Source organism: Martes martes, assembly GCF_963455335.1.
Source record: "Martes martes genome assembly, chromosome: 1".
NCBI classification, from domain to species: domain Eukaryota; kingdom Metazoa; phylum Chordata; class Mammalia; order Carnivora; family Mustelidae; genus Martes; species Martes martes.
In genome coordinates this window covers 201449459-201464908 of record NC_137888.1, presented here as the reverse complement: position 1 = coordinate 201464908, position 15450 = coordinate 201449459, and the positions used below count along the sequence as shown (strand labels likewise).

The window sequence follows — 15450 nt, the reverse complement described above, 5'->3', positions numbered from 1 at the left end:
TGTCCAGCAGCAAGTGAATGGATAAACAGATCTGCCGGAATGCTATTGGGCATTATAGAAAGGAATGAACTCTTGTATTTGGTTTGAGTTGAAGACTCACAAATTTTTTTTTTTAAGATTTTATTTATTTGACAGACAGAGATCACAAGTAGGCAGAGAGGCAGGCAGAGAGAGAGGTGAGAGCAGGCTCGCTGCTGAGCAGAAAGCCCGATGTGGGGCTCGATCCCAGGACCCTGAGATCATGACCTGAGCTGAAGGCAGAGGCTTAACGCACTGAGCCACCCAGGCACTCCAAGACTCCCATATTTAAAGCAGATTTGTCTTTGTTGTATTTTGCTTGACTTGTATTAAAACTGATGGATTTTCATTCTCTTAGCAACCCACCCCCCCAGCCCCTGGAGGAAACTAGCCCCATATTAAAGAGTTGGTTATAGATGAACTGTAAGAGGATGTAAGTTGCATTTGGATCCTTAAGAGTTGAGAGCTTGTCGTCCGAAATGTTCAGTACAGTCTGTTCCACTGTGGGACTTGTTCCTGTAATCCCAGGTAGCGGAAATGCCATCTGTGTGTAGGAAACGATGTCGGTGATGGTTGTGGGGATCTTTGTAAGATTTTTCACAGGCAGGGCCAGTGAAATAGAGGAAGTAGAATTTAAAAGGAAAGGAAAAGCCCTCAGATTGGTTGCTGCACAGACAGAAATTCTTTCAAAGGAGGCTTAAGACAGTAAATTTTAGTTCCTGGAAAATACAAACAAAACAAAACAGAAGACCCCACAGAAAGAAAACTGCTTCCTTCCCCAGACCTGGTCAGCTCCTGGAGGGTCGCAACAGCCCCACCTGGGCTCCATTGTTTTCACTGTCTTGTTTGTGCAGGGGGTTACTGTTGCCAGAAGCAGCCCTGGACCTTGGACCTCGAGCACCCTGCTCGCCCGAGTTATCCACGTGTTCTCCTGAGGAACCAAAAAGTGTGGCTTTTGTTGGACTCTGGTTACAGAGTTGCATCCGCTCCAAGTAGTCTGTCCCAATCCTGATTTTTACCCCCTTTATTTCTTATTTTGCAGAATGAGTTTTCTTCCGCCCTCATTCTTGTTTTTTTATATGGCATTCTACAACAAAAACAAAATGCCCAAATGTTAAAGTAGTTTATTTTAAAAATTTTTATGATTTTATTTGTTTATTTAATAGAACAACAAGTAGGGGGAGTGGCCTGCAGAGAGAGAGGCAGAGGTAGGCTCCCCGATGAGCAGGGAGCCTGATACGGGGCTGATCCCAGGAACCTGGGATCATGACCTGAGCCTAGGGCAGAGGCTTAACCCACTGAGCCACCCAGGCACCTTTATTTTTTTGTTTATTTATTTAAAGATTTTATTTATTTATTTGACACACAGTGATCACAAGTAGGCAGAGAGGCAGGCAGAGAGAGAGGAAGGGAGGCAGGCTCTATCCTGTGTGGGGCTCTATCCCAGGACCCCTGCTGAGCAGAGGGCCTGATGCGGGGCTTGATTCCAGGACCCTGGGATCATGACCTGAGCTGAAGGCAGAGGCTTTAACCCACTGAGCCACCCAGGCGCCCCTAGGCACCTTTAAAGTAGTTTACTTTAAACAATTTCCTGGAAATATTTTATTTGTATTTCTTAGTATTTTTAGCCAATACATCCTCCTTACTATGTGTCAGATGTTGTTCTGAGCTCATTTTATCCTCACAATAATGTTGTTCGATTATCTGATGTTATCCCTGTTTTATGAATAAGGGAACTGAAGAACAGAGAGGATGAGTAACTTGCCTAAGTTCACACAGGACAGGTAGCCTGGTTCTACAGACTGGGTTCCTGACTACTGTGCTACCTTCTGCACTGTGTTGAATGTAGTAAGTTAGAATTTCGTATGATTTTCTTGTGTAAATCAAACTGGTTTTACAGCAAACCTTGTGAGCTTAGTGCACCAGTGAAAACAGTTGCCGGGAATGCGTCAGGACAGCAAAAACATTTATTCAGTAGCTGGGAAATCAGTTTGATGTCAGATTTAAGCAATGCGGAAACTGTTACAATAAATAGGTTTTTTTTTTTTTTTTTTTTTTAAAGAAGCCTGCATTTCATCTGCTGTGGTTATTTATGGTTTTTAATTTCTTCTTAGGCACGTCACACCTGAAAAATTTTATGTGGAAGCCTGTGATGATGGAGCGGACGACGTACTTGTCATTGACCGTGTGTCCACGGAAGTTACCCTGTCAGGTAGCTCTCAGCGGTGGGGGGATGGGGGGCTGGGCAGGAGCAGCCCAGAGAGACTCTGTACCGTGGCTACCGTAATTCAAGTAAACGGATCGGGGGTATATCCGTGTGTGGCTCTGAGTCTCATCTTATAAATTTGAATTCCTGCCGCCTCATTTGATTTTTATGCCTTTTGTTTTATGATTCTTCCTTATTCTAAAGAGGAGGAATGATCTCGAAAGTTTTACTATCCATAAGGATTTAAAAACATAATTATTTCTTTTTTTCTTCCCTTATCTGTACTTTAACAGGATTGGTTTTGTTGAGATCAGTTCCTTTCTAGCTGTGAGACTTAAGGTATTTGAGGGTGAGAAAGTTGTTTGAGCATTAAGTGTGTGGAATTTTAAGAGCTGCTTTAGGTTTTGAAAATTCGTGACTCTGAGTATAATTTAATAAATGAAAAAAATTTGTATATGTATGTATCATTGACTAAAACTTGTATTGTAGGCAAGTAATGTTCCTAAGCTTTATCTGTCTATACCTTGCCTGTCTCTCCAGTTATATTTCGGTTTTGCTTCTCTGGTGTGTGAAAAACAATTTTTCCCCCCAAATAAACGGTATACTGATTTCTGATTAAAAGTGAAATAATTTTGGTGATAAATTAGTATACCACGTGATATAACATTTAGAATTTCATATTTCATGTGTTTAAATATTCACCTCTAGAAAGATTTTGTCTTTTTTTTTTTTAAAGATTTTATTTATTCATTTGACAGAGAGATAGAGCAAGCACAAGCAGGGGAAGCAGCAGAGGGAGAGGGAGAAGCAGGCTCTCCACCAAGCAAGGAGCCCAATGTGGGGCTCGATTCCAGGATCCCGGGATCATGACCTGAGCCTAAGGCAGACACTTAACCGACTGAGCCACCCAGGCGCCCCTCTGTCTTTTTTTTAAGTACAGTATTTGAGTAACCACAGAGTAGGAATTCAGTCAGTGTAAATATCCTTTGAATAGATAAAGTAAAATATGAAAATACTTTGAATAGGATAGTAATGTATAAGAAAGGGATGGCTCTAAATTTCTATTTTCTTAGTTATCTGGTTATTCTGGGAAGTACCATGTATAGTTTTCCTTTGACCAGATGGAATTAGTGGTCTGGTTTAGTTTGATAATTTGTCATTTCCTGTGTCTGTTGGTTGGTGGCTGCTTTCTCAAGAGAGCTGATTGGTTTTAACCAATGTTAGGGCACTTCTAAAGTCTAGTAACACTACCTCTTTAGACCGTGTTGCTACAGCCTGGTGACCTATAAAAGCTTTAGCACGAATGTGCTTTCAATTATTTTTGACCTTTTAGTGACATTTGTTTGTAGGTAGAGATTGCAGACCCATTAGACGGGACAGTGCTAAAGGTCACCAATAGTTTGGATGTAAAAAGGACACCAAGTAGTCATCAGTAAACACTTGAAGAAATACTTTGACCCGAAGCCAGTGGTGATGAGGGGCTGACTCACGCACAGTACTCACAGTTGGTCTGCAACTTTTTTCTTTTTCTTTTTCTTTTCTTTCTTTCTTTCTTTCTTTTTTTTTTAGCCGTTGGGAATGCAGACCATTGCCCCGGAAAGAGGGATTCCTTTTTTTTTTTTCTTCCATGAAAAACTAACATATATTCTTAGGAATTATCAGTTTTATTGTTATTATACTCCAGTTAGTGTAACTTAGAGCTCCATCCATAAATAGTACATTCGGGTTTATCAGATGATCTCGGTATATTCAGGATTTTCTCTAAGCTTTTCACTGCACTGGCATTCCCATTCGTCATGTTCGTTAATTGTAGCATAGCGTTGCTAAGTAAATTGAATCACCGAGAGAGACAGAAGTGAACTTCAAACCTTAGTTGGAATTACTTTATGCAGAGTAACAGTACTGCCTTTAAGAAATAGGACTTGGATTGACAGCAGTGTTTCAGAATGAGTTCTAGGATAGTAATGAAACTGTGGAATGAGTTCAAGGATAGTAATGAAACTGTGAAAGAAAAATTGTAGAGCCACATTAGTTTGGGAGCCGTGAATGAAACCATGGAGCAGCTTTGTTCCCCTGTAGGCCTCCTCAGAGATCCAGGCCTTATATGACTCTGGGAGAGGGAAGAGAGGTGACGTGCGTGTCTACAGCAAAATCATCGCATTTGATGGGGACCCTTACCTTCCCCCCCGGGGACATTATTCCTTAGAGTTCTATAGATGTGTTTTGTGAAACACATTGACTTAAAGTTTAACAATTATGAAAGGAACTGTATAATCAAAGATACTTTTTTTATTATTAAGGGCATTATTGGTAAAGTCACGGTTAATGGTGGTGGCTCCCTGCACACCTGTGTTTCCTTCCTCCTTTGTCCCTTTGGTCTTGCTTCCATTTCCCATATTTGTTGAGGTGGATAGGCAGGTCTCTGTTTGCGTTCCATTAGTTTCATGTTGGTGTTAAATTCATGCCTTCTTCCCCATTAACTTTCTAGTTCCCTTCAATGGACATGGACTTAGTTTCTGGCAAGAGGTTGAATAAATTTGGTTAAAAAATGACCATAGAGGGGCGCCTGGGTGGCTCAGTGGGTTAAACCCTCTGCCTTCGGCTCAGGTCGTGATCCCAGGGTCCTGGGAAGCCCCGCATCGGGCTCTCTGCTCAGCGGGGAGCCTGCTTCCCCTTCCCTCTCTCTGCCTACTTGTGATCTCTGTCTGTCAAATAAATAAATAAAATCTTTTAAAAAAAATGACCATAGAAATACCTCATGATTTACTTGATGAGGATTCAGAAGCATGTTACTTTGGACAACTTATTCTAGATAGGCAGAGGCTTTTATACGTCACATGGACATCTTTATATTATATTTTGCCAAAATGGAGGTCTACGACTCATGAAGGACTATTGCTTTCTTAGAACAAATCATGCGTATTGATTTTCAAGTAACTACAGAAGTCAAACTACATCTCCTTTTGTATCGGTGAGCTGCTTCTGTGTGATTTTTTTCTTTTCCTTTTTTTTTTTCTCGTTTAAAGTCAAGAAAGATGTTCCTCCTTCAGCTGTTACAAGACCAATATTCGGTATACTGGGCACAATCCATCTGGTGGCAGGTAAGAAAAAATAAGCTAAGATGGGCAAAGAAGTTAATTAAATTGACACAGTATAAGATGAAGGCATACTTCTATCGTGCTTGAGGCAGTAAATCTGTAGGTTAGATATTTGTCATTAATTTCTAAAAGTGACGTACTCCAGATGACAAGTGGTAAAATCTATCAGCCTGAAGGTTCTGTTGAAAAAAGTTTCGTTTTGGTTTTATTTCAACTGGAGTTGAAATCCCTAGTCAACTAGACATTTTTCATAAATTCTAAGAGTATTTGAGTAAGTAAACATTTTAATGCACTGATGAACCAGAGTATCCTCTACCGTCAGCCCCATATTGAGGTTGGATATGACCTAGCGTGGGTTGGAGAATGCTACCTGGTTCTGAGTTACTAGGAAGGAGATTTTGTTTACCTAAATTTCATTTCATTGAACTTAAAAAACAATCCTGTATTACCAGGCAGTGTGCTAGATGCTAAGTTATAGAAGATGCTAGAAGATGCCAGGCCCCCCCTTTTTCTCTCTGCAGTTTACAGTCTAGTGAGAGATGCTTTTAAGTAGTAAATCATTGCAGTACGATGTGACAAGTTCCAGGAGAGAGGTGTTCACAGGAAGACTTCCTGGAAAGACACTTGTGCGAGGAGCCTTGAATGGAGCTTAAGAATTAATTTAGTGGTAAAGGCTTACCCCGTTTTATTTGTGGGAGGAGGCAGTGGCCAGGATCATGGTTAGAGTATTATTCCTGGTGCTGTGATGCCTTCTTAATTCTGGACTGTTCATCTTCGTGATCCTGCAAGGACCAGTTAGTCATATCACCCCAGCACATTTCTCTGCCATTTATAATGACACAGAGGCCGTAGGGGTGGTGTAGACGGGACATTAACCCCTCTCCCGGAGTGGTCAGATCTCCTGACACATGATGCTTTAAGCTGCACGCTGGGAAATGCATTAGCAGAGGCCTATATGCCAGAGAGGGAAAGAAGCATTTTCTGGCTTTACTCTTCATCTGGTAAGATCGCTGCTTTTACTTTTATTTTTTTGAGAAAAGATTTGAGCTTTCAGTAGGATCTTTTCTAAATAATGCCCTGTTCTTTCTATTCACAAATCCTAAGATTTCCTTTAAAAAAAAAAAAGTCATAGGCCTTTCATCTGTGCGGCCCTGTGCGGCTCACTGCTGGCCTGTGGGGCTTAACCGTGTGCGGTGCCACTGTTGGCCTTCGAGTTGCCTCCTTTCTAGTCATGTTGTGTGTGTTTTTTGCAGGTAACTATCTAATCGTTATTACAAAAAAGACAAAAATAGGGGAATTTTTCAATCACGTAATCTGGAAAGCAACAGATTTTGACATCCTTTCTTATAAGAAGACGATGTTGCACTTAACTGATATTCAGGTAAGAACTGAAATCACTTGCTCATTGCAAAAGCTGATGTCGTCCCGTTGGGGCGACGCTGGGGGTGGCGGGACAAGGAACACTGGATGGATTTCTTTTAAGCCTAAGGATTTCAGCAGCCCAGCAAGCAGGGTTCCTCTACACACGTGCTTTCTTAAAGTCCTTTATGTATCTTACTGTTCTTGGTTTGTTTTTTTTAAAAAACTGACTCACGTTCTTAAGTTTTGAAATTTCATATGTAGAGAAAAGGACAAACAGAAAAAGCCCCTATAGCCAACAACCAGAATTAACTTCGTATCCTTTTTGCAAAGAAATAAAATGTGAGACTCCTTTGAAGTTCTGCTGACCCCATTTCATTCCCACCTTGTCCGGAGAAAGAATTTTCTTTGCGTTTGCTGCATGGGGACAGCAGCGTGTGTGTGGATGTCCCAGCAGCACCCCTTTAGCACGAATCGTGTACGTGCGTCTTTCAGTTAGTTACCCTGCTTCAGGTGTTAGGGAGTGCAGTCCCCCAACAAGGCGGTTTAAATTTCAGTTACCGTGGTACGTGAAATCAAGCACTGGCGCAGCAAGCTGGAAATGCAAAGGAACGAAAAAGCAGCAGCTCTAGGAGGGAAGTTGGGGTTGAACCTGGGTGGGGTAGAGAAGTCGAGGCTGATCCTGGGAATGCCTGTGCTCGCCCTTCACGAGGCTCTAGGTCTGCAGCCGGGGGTCTTAGTGAAGGTGAACTTGACATTCATAATGAAGTGGTTGTGATGAGAGAGTTGAAGATGTCCCAGAGGAAGTGATGCCTGTGATAGACTCCCCAGGAAAGGAACTCTTCGGGGTATTCCATGACCTGGAGAGTGTCAAGGATAAGGTGTCAGGGTAAGATAAGACAATTAGGGGCACCTGGGTGGCTCAGTTTGAGCAGCCGACTTTTGGTTTTGGCTCTGGTTATGATCTCAGGGTCTTGGGATGGGGCCCGGCATTGGGCTCCGTGCTCGGCAGAGAGCCTCTCTTTCTTTCTCGCTCTCTTTTTCTCTTAAATAAATGAATACTTCTTTAAAAGAAAAAAGAAAAGAAAAGTGTATGACAGGGTGTAGAAAAGATACTCCATAGATCAGTATATTCACCCCATTAAGACATGGCGTTTAAGGCAATAAAAATGGTTGTATTTATTTAATAGCCCAGTAATATTTACCTGAACAGTTTTTCCTTGATTGCTGTACTTGGTTGTCAGGCCATGCAACTTATTTTAACATTGCCCACTGCATGTACTTTGCTGGTACCTTTTGTTCTTAAAAAAAAAAAAAAAGAAAAAAATATATACACATACACATATACATATATATATATTCTAAAAAATATATGTATATATATCAGACATTATATATATATATCTGAGCCCGAATTAAAAATTTTGTAATATATAGATTTGTAACGGGTAAATTAACATGTTAATCATTTGATAATCATTAAACATTACCAAACATTATCAATTATTTCTTAAAGTAAGGATAAAAATAAATGTCCCAGTATTCAGCTAAAATGATTATCAGAAAATAAAGCTAAGTATTATTTTACTGGACTTTTCTCTTTAATCTTTGCATTTTATTTCATTTTATTTATTTATTTGACAGACAGCGAGAGAGAACACAAGCAGGGGGAGTGGGAGAGGGAGAAGCAGGCTTCCCACTGAGCAGGGAGCCTGATGCGGGGCTTGATCCCAGGACCCTGAGATCATGACCTGAGCCAAAGGCAGAGGCTTAGTGACTGAGCCACCCAGGCACCCCTAATCTTTGCATTTAAAAAAAAAAGAATTTAATTCCCATCCAGCCCAGTACGATTTCTTAGGAATGAGGATAATATTACTCCCTTGTTATTTGCTCGCCGTGCTATTGGGCCTCTCATGACTTTATGTTTTTCACTCTCACAGATGAGAGTAATTACACTCAACTACAGGGTTTGTTGTGAGGATGAAAGGGAGTCTCTAAAGGGTCAGGCATGTGGGAGGTCATCACCTAAGGCAGTGATGTTCTGTTAAAGTAACTTCTGCCTATTAGAAGTTAAAGTTAAGTTATGCCCCTAAAGGGCAGGAGATGCTGCCCATCAGTTAATATAATAATACCCCCATTCTGTTCCCTGAACCTCCTCCGTGGGCAGGAGCTGGCCTAGGTCCTGGGGAAATGGTGAGCGTTCTCCTGTCTCACCTGTGCCAGTGGCATTTACCAGGGCTGGTGGGCTCACAGATCTGGACAGATTCTGTTTCAAGTCTGAGGCACACTAATGTTTTCCTCCCCTTTGTTAACAGTTACAAGATAATAAAACTTTCCTAGCGATGATAAACCACGTCCTGAATGTGGATGGGTTTTACTTCTCAACGACGTATGATTTGACCCATACTTTGCAGCGGCTGTCTAACACTAGTCCGGAATTCCAAGAAATGAGTCTTTTGGAAAGGGTAAGCCTCATCTTTATTTTTCCTTATTTTGCTTTTCTTTTTTTTTTTTTAAAGGGTATAGCTCTGTATCATCCGTAAAAATATTTATCGCTTTTTCGCAATCCTGGCTACGTCAGACTCCTGTGTGGGGTTGAAAACACACCATGTTCTCAGTACCCATCACAGTTGCAAATTCAGGATCCCAGAATCGGTCTGTGTGGCCCAGACAGGACTGAGAACCAGTGGTACAAGAATTGAGAAGTACAGTCTCAGCAGACATGCCGGTAGTTTCCTGAGTTACTAGTGTTAACAACATAATTGTCCTTATAAAATTAACGTGCCTGTAGGTGATTTTCTTTCTGCAGTGGTGTTATAGTTTTTATAACTAGAAAAGTAAGAATTTACTAATATAAGAACTTGAAAAATACTGATTTAAGGTGGGTTTTTTTGGTTGTTATTTTGCCCTGCCCCCCCTCTTCTTTTTAAATATGAGCGTGTCTTTAAAACTAGGTCCTCAGATGGTATCATCCTAAAATTCCTGCTGTTCAGGAACCTGGATGATTGCTGCCTGGATATTTTAGTAACAGACTTTAGATGTGTTTAGGGGGCAGACCGAATTGTAAAGGTTGCTGTCTGTTACTTGTTAGGCTGGCCCCTATGAAATTGCCAGTCACTGACCATTTTTGACCAGTAAAAATGATAATTTCATATGGTCTACCCTAAATCAATATTTTTGTTGACTGGCTCTTTTAAGATTTTGTACTCTAATCTAGGAAAATTATATGTAGGCTTGGACGTAAATTTAGATGTAAGCTAAGCAATCAAGCAATTTGTCTTTTAACTGCAGAGACAGTTGCTTTTAAAAGCAGTTGCTATGCTGTGTTCTCCATTTGTTTACGAAACGTCTCTCAGATGCCTGCTGTGTACCAGTCGCTACACTAGCCAGCGGGGACACGGAACAGAAAGGGTGGCCCCTTGTGGGAGCCTGCGGCCTCCTGGGGAAGCAGAAGTCTGGGCAGTCACAGAATAAGGGACCATCGCTGTGATGAGGCCTGTACCAAAATGGAGTGGGATCCCAAGGGAAACTTGGGTCTCACTTGGTCTGGGGGAGCTGGGGATGACTTTACAAGGGAGGGTGCTTGTGAATGGAGACCGAATGCTATTCTGAATAGGCCATTGTGGTCAGGGGACAGTGGGAGAGGGAGGGTTCCAGGGGGAGGCGGTGGCAGTGTAATGCAAAACTGAGACAGCCATCCTGCACGCTGGGAAGGGAATTTGTCAGCTACTCAAGAGTCAGAGTTAATGTAGGAAATCGTGAAGCTGACAGATGAACCATACATACTTAGACATTTTGTCTGACTAAAAACATAAAATTCGACACCGACTGGTCGATTTTTTGATGGAGGACTAACTGTAAGCTATTCTTTGTTTTGGGTTCCTTGATCCCTGTGGAAAGTACATCCCTTTCACTTTTCCAGTTTGAGCGGGTAGAGGTTTGGACACCCACAGAGAGGTCTGTTGGCAGAATCCTGTAGATTTTGACCGTTTCTCAGACCTTCCAGAGCTGCCCCTCCTCCTGCAGCTCCAACAGCTGTGTTGGTTCAGCAGCTTGCCTTTAATTGCTTTAAGTTCTGTTACCGTTCAGCTCTCCAAAAAAAAGTTGTTTGTTTTTAAGTCCTGTCTCACTGATGTGTACGACCCTGAGCTTGGTGATGTCGTGATGGCTACCAAGTGCAGCTGGCGGCCTGCGATTGCGAGCGCACACCTGAGCGGCGAAGTGTGCCCCGAGCCCGGTTGTGGCCTCTCCCGGGACTTGGGGGAGTGGCGGTCTATAGGTGTGTTTTGTAAAGAGAACAGAGAGTTGGTCAACCTCCCGTGTTGTTGAGGGAACTTCTGTATTTATAGTGTGAAATCAGAGCGGCCAGGGATGCCAGCAGACGGTTCCTGGAGGTGCTGCCAGATGCCAGCGAGGGTTAGGCCCTGCAGAGGGGTGTTCTTTAGGTGACAGCGAGCCCGTGAAGACTCCCCAGCAGACAGGAGACGGGTCGTGTTGTAGAGCTTCTGCCGGCAGCATGTGGAGGGGTGGGTGGGAGGGGCGAGGCTGAGACAGGAGGCCGGGGAAGCTGCCCACAGTAGTTAGGCCGGATCAAGTGCTAGCCGGGCCGGTGGGAGCAGGGATGTAGGAGAGGGGGTGGATTTGGAAGGAGATGTAGGACTTGGCAGTTGACTACAGATAAGAGAAAGACCGACCCCAGAGGACTCCTAGGTTTCTAGCCTGAGCCAGTGGGACAGGACACCCCGAGGAGAGGTGGGTTCGAGGGGAAGTCCTGCCTGTAGCTGCCAGGTGGAGACTCTGATTGTGGAGAATTTTCGTTCTGTAGAAACTCAGGTTGGCAGGAGCTACTTAATTAATTTTATATCTTCCTTCTCAGGCAGATCAGCGGTTTGTATGGAATGGTCATCTTCTAAGAGAACTTTCTGCCCAGCCAGAGGTAATGGACCCTAAAATAAAACCTGCTTATCTGTTTCAGTCCAAGTTCTAATTGACTACACATGTAAAATGGCTGCCTAATCACCAGGGATTTTGGTAAATACTTCTCATTTAACTCAGTTTATAACTTAGGAGCTTTGATAGGTCTGCCTCCTCGCATTGTTCTGGTTTGAAGAAGCCCAATGATTTTATGCTGATCTCCCATAGAAGCCTTAAAAAAGAAGAAATACTTACATAAAAGAACATTGCTTTCTGTGAGTAAGAGAGAAGGGGTCCTGGTGGGTCAGTAGTGGAGAAATGAGGGGCCCCAGGAGGTCCCCGGGCAAATGCAGAAACTGCATTTGCAGTTTCAAAAGACATTTACAAAAGACAAACTGTGTTTGTCTTCAGTCACCCGAGAGAGACACGTGCGGATGCCATCTTCCTCTGTCCTTAGTTGGTACAGATGAGGGGGAGCAGGGAGGCCCAGCCAGGAAGCATAACACACCACACCTAGGTTCATAGATTTGCCTAGTGTCTTTATTTCTTTTCTTTTGTTTTGCTTCTTTTGGAAAAGTAGTTTGAGCTGCAAACCTTAGCACGGGTGTCTCTTTTCCCCAGAGCAGTGAAGGTGCTATAGGCAAAGACTGACAGGGAGGGAGGTAGACGTCCGGCGGCTTCATGCAGTTTGATTAGTGTTCCGGAACCTGCACACTTCAGCCCAAATGATTGTATCACATGCTTAAATTGTGTTTTAACTGGAAAGACAAGAGTATGTGAGAGACATTTTTAAAGAAGTTACCCATAAGTTTGATACCTTATTTGTATATTATCTCCATAACACCCGAATATTGTTACATAGTGTAAGTATGTTTTATGCAGTGATTCTTTTCGTTTGAAGAGCATGTGTTCTCCTCAGCGTCCTGTCTCTCTTCGTTTCAGGTCCATCGGTTCGCGCTTCCAGTGTTGCACGGCTGTATCCTCTCCAGTTGTCTGCCCGTCCTCAGTTCCGTATTAGTATGAGGCCGATTTAGGAACAGTCCCAGTCGGATGAGGAGAGTGTTTTAGAATGAACAGAAATTGCTCTTGATAACAAAATCAAACCCATTACCATAAAATTTTAGAATACTGGTTATAAATGATCTTTCCCTCCATTTTTAAAAAAAATTTTTTTTAAATTTCTCTTCAGTGTAACAGTATTCATTGTTTTCCTCCCTCCATTTTTTAAATGAACTTTTTTTTTTTTCAAGATGTTATTTGATAGAGAGAGATCACAAGTAGGCAGAGAGGCAGGCAGAGGGAGAGAGAGGGGGAAGCAGGCTCCCTGCTGAGCAGAGAGCCTGATGCGGGGCTCGATCCCAGGACCCTGAGATCATGCATGACCTGAGCCGAAGGCAGAGGCTTAACCCACTGAGCCACTCAAACGCCCCTTCATTTACCTTTAATCTAATGCTTTAAATAAGTTTCTGGGTCACACAGTTTCAGTGTTTGAAGTACATACAGCAAGCTGGGCAGGAACAGCGACTTCAAGGCAGGGCCATACATAGGCGACGACTGTGGATCGGCAGGTGGGATCCAGCTCAGGGAAGGAGCCAGGTCTTCTGGGGCATCCAGGGCCGAGCAGGCTCTGTGTGAGCTATAATGGTGATCCGAGTGGAGGATCGGCATGATAGGACAGGCTCACTGTGACAGTGGTGTGGAGAGTGGGCCAGAGGCGAGCGTGGGAGGGTACCAGGCTAACTAGAGGCAGTTGCAGTAGTTCAGGCCTGGGGCCAGGATGGTAGCAGGGATGGTGGTGGAAATGGTCAGGTTCTAGATCTGTCTTGAAGGTAGAGCTTACAGAATTTTCTGACAAATTGTACATAGGCTATGAAAGAATGGGGTTCAGTACGAATCTAAGGTTTCTGGCCAGAGTAAGTGGAAGGAAGTCAGCCAGCCAGCCGTCGATGCGTGGAAGCATCTGGAAGTGGGGTGAGGCCAGAGTACCCAGAGTTCCATCGGGACACGCTCACCTTGAGATTGCTCTAGCTTCCAAGTCGAGATGTCACGGAAGAAGATGCAGTCATGGGGCGGGAGTTTACAAGGGAAGGTCACGGTGTGGACGTAAATTTGAGAGTCGTCTGGGCACAGATGGCATTAAAGCCATGAGGCTGATGAGCTCATCAGAGGAAGGAAAGCATCTAGAGAAAAGCAAAGGCCTGGAGAAAGAAGATGGCCCGAGGGAGTTCTAGATGGTGAATTGCTGAAGCCACACACTGCAGGCCTCAGTGAGGACAGGGGTGGGGGGGGGTGCTAGCACGAGTGAGCTGAAAGGACAGGAGAAGTGAAGGTGACCCACCGAAGGGCGGTGAGGAAGAAGGGAGCCACCCAGGTGAGCGTGGTATTCCCCAAGCAAATGAAAAGACTGTTTGCAGGCACAGGGGGTAATCAGCTGATCGGGTGCTGATTGGTTCAATGTGAACATTCGAGAGGGAGATTGTGTGTGTGCTCCCCTGACTCTCCTCCCCAAATGGCGGATATGACAGATGAGAAGGTTTCGCAGAAGGGGAGAGCACAGTCACGTGCTGGAGTGACATCCTCGTGGTGTGTGACAGGTGCACAGGTCCTCCACCGCCAGGAAGGGAAGCAGACAGGTGGATGTGGATGCCAGTTGGTAGAGAGCTGTGGCAGGAGGACAGGGGGATGGCTTTTATTTCCGCAGAGGACCAGGAAACTGTGGCACTTGGGTGAATGGGATGATGGAGGAGTGTTGGAGACTGAGAAGGTATGGCAGGGGCATCCGAGTGGGAGCGTGTGGCCCTGGGCGGAGCTCACTGATCCAGACTGGAGGTGTATCTATTCTGTCATGGTGCTGGGCTGCTCTGTGGTTTTTATTTTGTTCTTGTTCCTTTCATGCTTTCTGGGTTCTTTAAAGTGTGTATGTATTTCTGTTGTAATCTAAGGAAATGATTCATAAAGCAGTCACTCATATTCTATGCTATCCTTAGTTCTCTAAGGGCAGGCTTGTATCTTACTCATCTTTGTGCCCTGACCCAAAATAGGTAGTGGGTAAATGAATGAATAAATACGGCCTTAGATTTTTCTCTAGTGCTGTGGGTTTTAAAGAAAAGTGAATTGGGAGTTCAGGATGAGTCATCGTTACATCTGATGGTCCCAGGTCAAAGAGAAGGGTGACTCATTGGAAATTCACATGCTAGTGTCCCTCAGGACCATCACTTTGAGAATGATTTGGCATTCTCGTGAATTTACCAGAACTTCCCCTTGCATACCCAATATGTCCATACCATGGGTGTTTGCAAGAGTGTTTACAGCACCACTGTTGGATGGAACCAGCACCACGAGTTCCCTCTGAGGAGAGTCAGGGCTCTCGTGGTGTGGTGCTTGCACGTGGCACACTGCACCGGGAAGGAGTGGCCTACTGGCTCATGCCCTCCAAGCATGAATCTTAGGAACTTATTGGTGGAAATAGACAAGCGCTGAAGTTGGTCAAGAACGTGGTGCTGTTTTTATAAACTCAAACCTAAGCAAGCCACGTGTTTTTAAGTCATGGTTGCCTGTGGTGAAATTAAAAAGGCAGGAGTATGGTCTCTTGAGAATAGTTGCTGCTTCTGGGCAAGAAGGCACTTGGATGGGATGGAGAAGTTATCAGATAGTTAGACCAGGGTTTTGGTGCTGTTCTGAAGTTGGAGGGGGTGGGTCGTAGATACTTAATTTACTATGATGTTATGCACTATAATGGAGTATTCAAAAAGATAAGATGAGGGCAAACCCAAACAAATGAGAAAGCAGGAAAGATAAGGCCTTCAGACAGTGAAAGAAACGTGTCTTTCCCTTACACTATCAGGCGGTAAAGAT

At 43.7% G+C, this 15450-nt stretch overlaps 1 protein-coding gene across 1 annotated transcript in view; it reads left to right on the top strand.

Moving 5' to 3' along the window:
• SACM1L (SAC1 like phosphatidylinositide phosphatase) overlaps window positions 1-15450 on the top strand; it is a 60904-nt gene that overhangs the window by 16472 nt on the left and 28982 nt on the right. The window contains exons 2-7 of the mRNA XM_080806886.1: window positions 2133-2230; window positions 5251-5325; window positions 6576-6703; window positions 8997-9146; window positions 11558-11617; window positions 12538-12571. Of these exons, the coding sequence (XP_080663012.1) occupies window positions 2133-2230; window positions 5251-5325; window positions 6576-6703; window positions 8997-9146; window positions 11558-11617; window positions 12538-12571 (545 nt within the window). The remainder of the gene's footprint in view (window positions 1-2132; window positions 2231-5250; window positions 5326-6575; window positions 6704-8996; window positions 9147-11557; window positions 11618-12537; window positions 12572-15450) is intronic.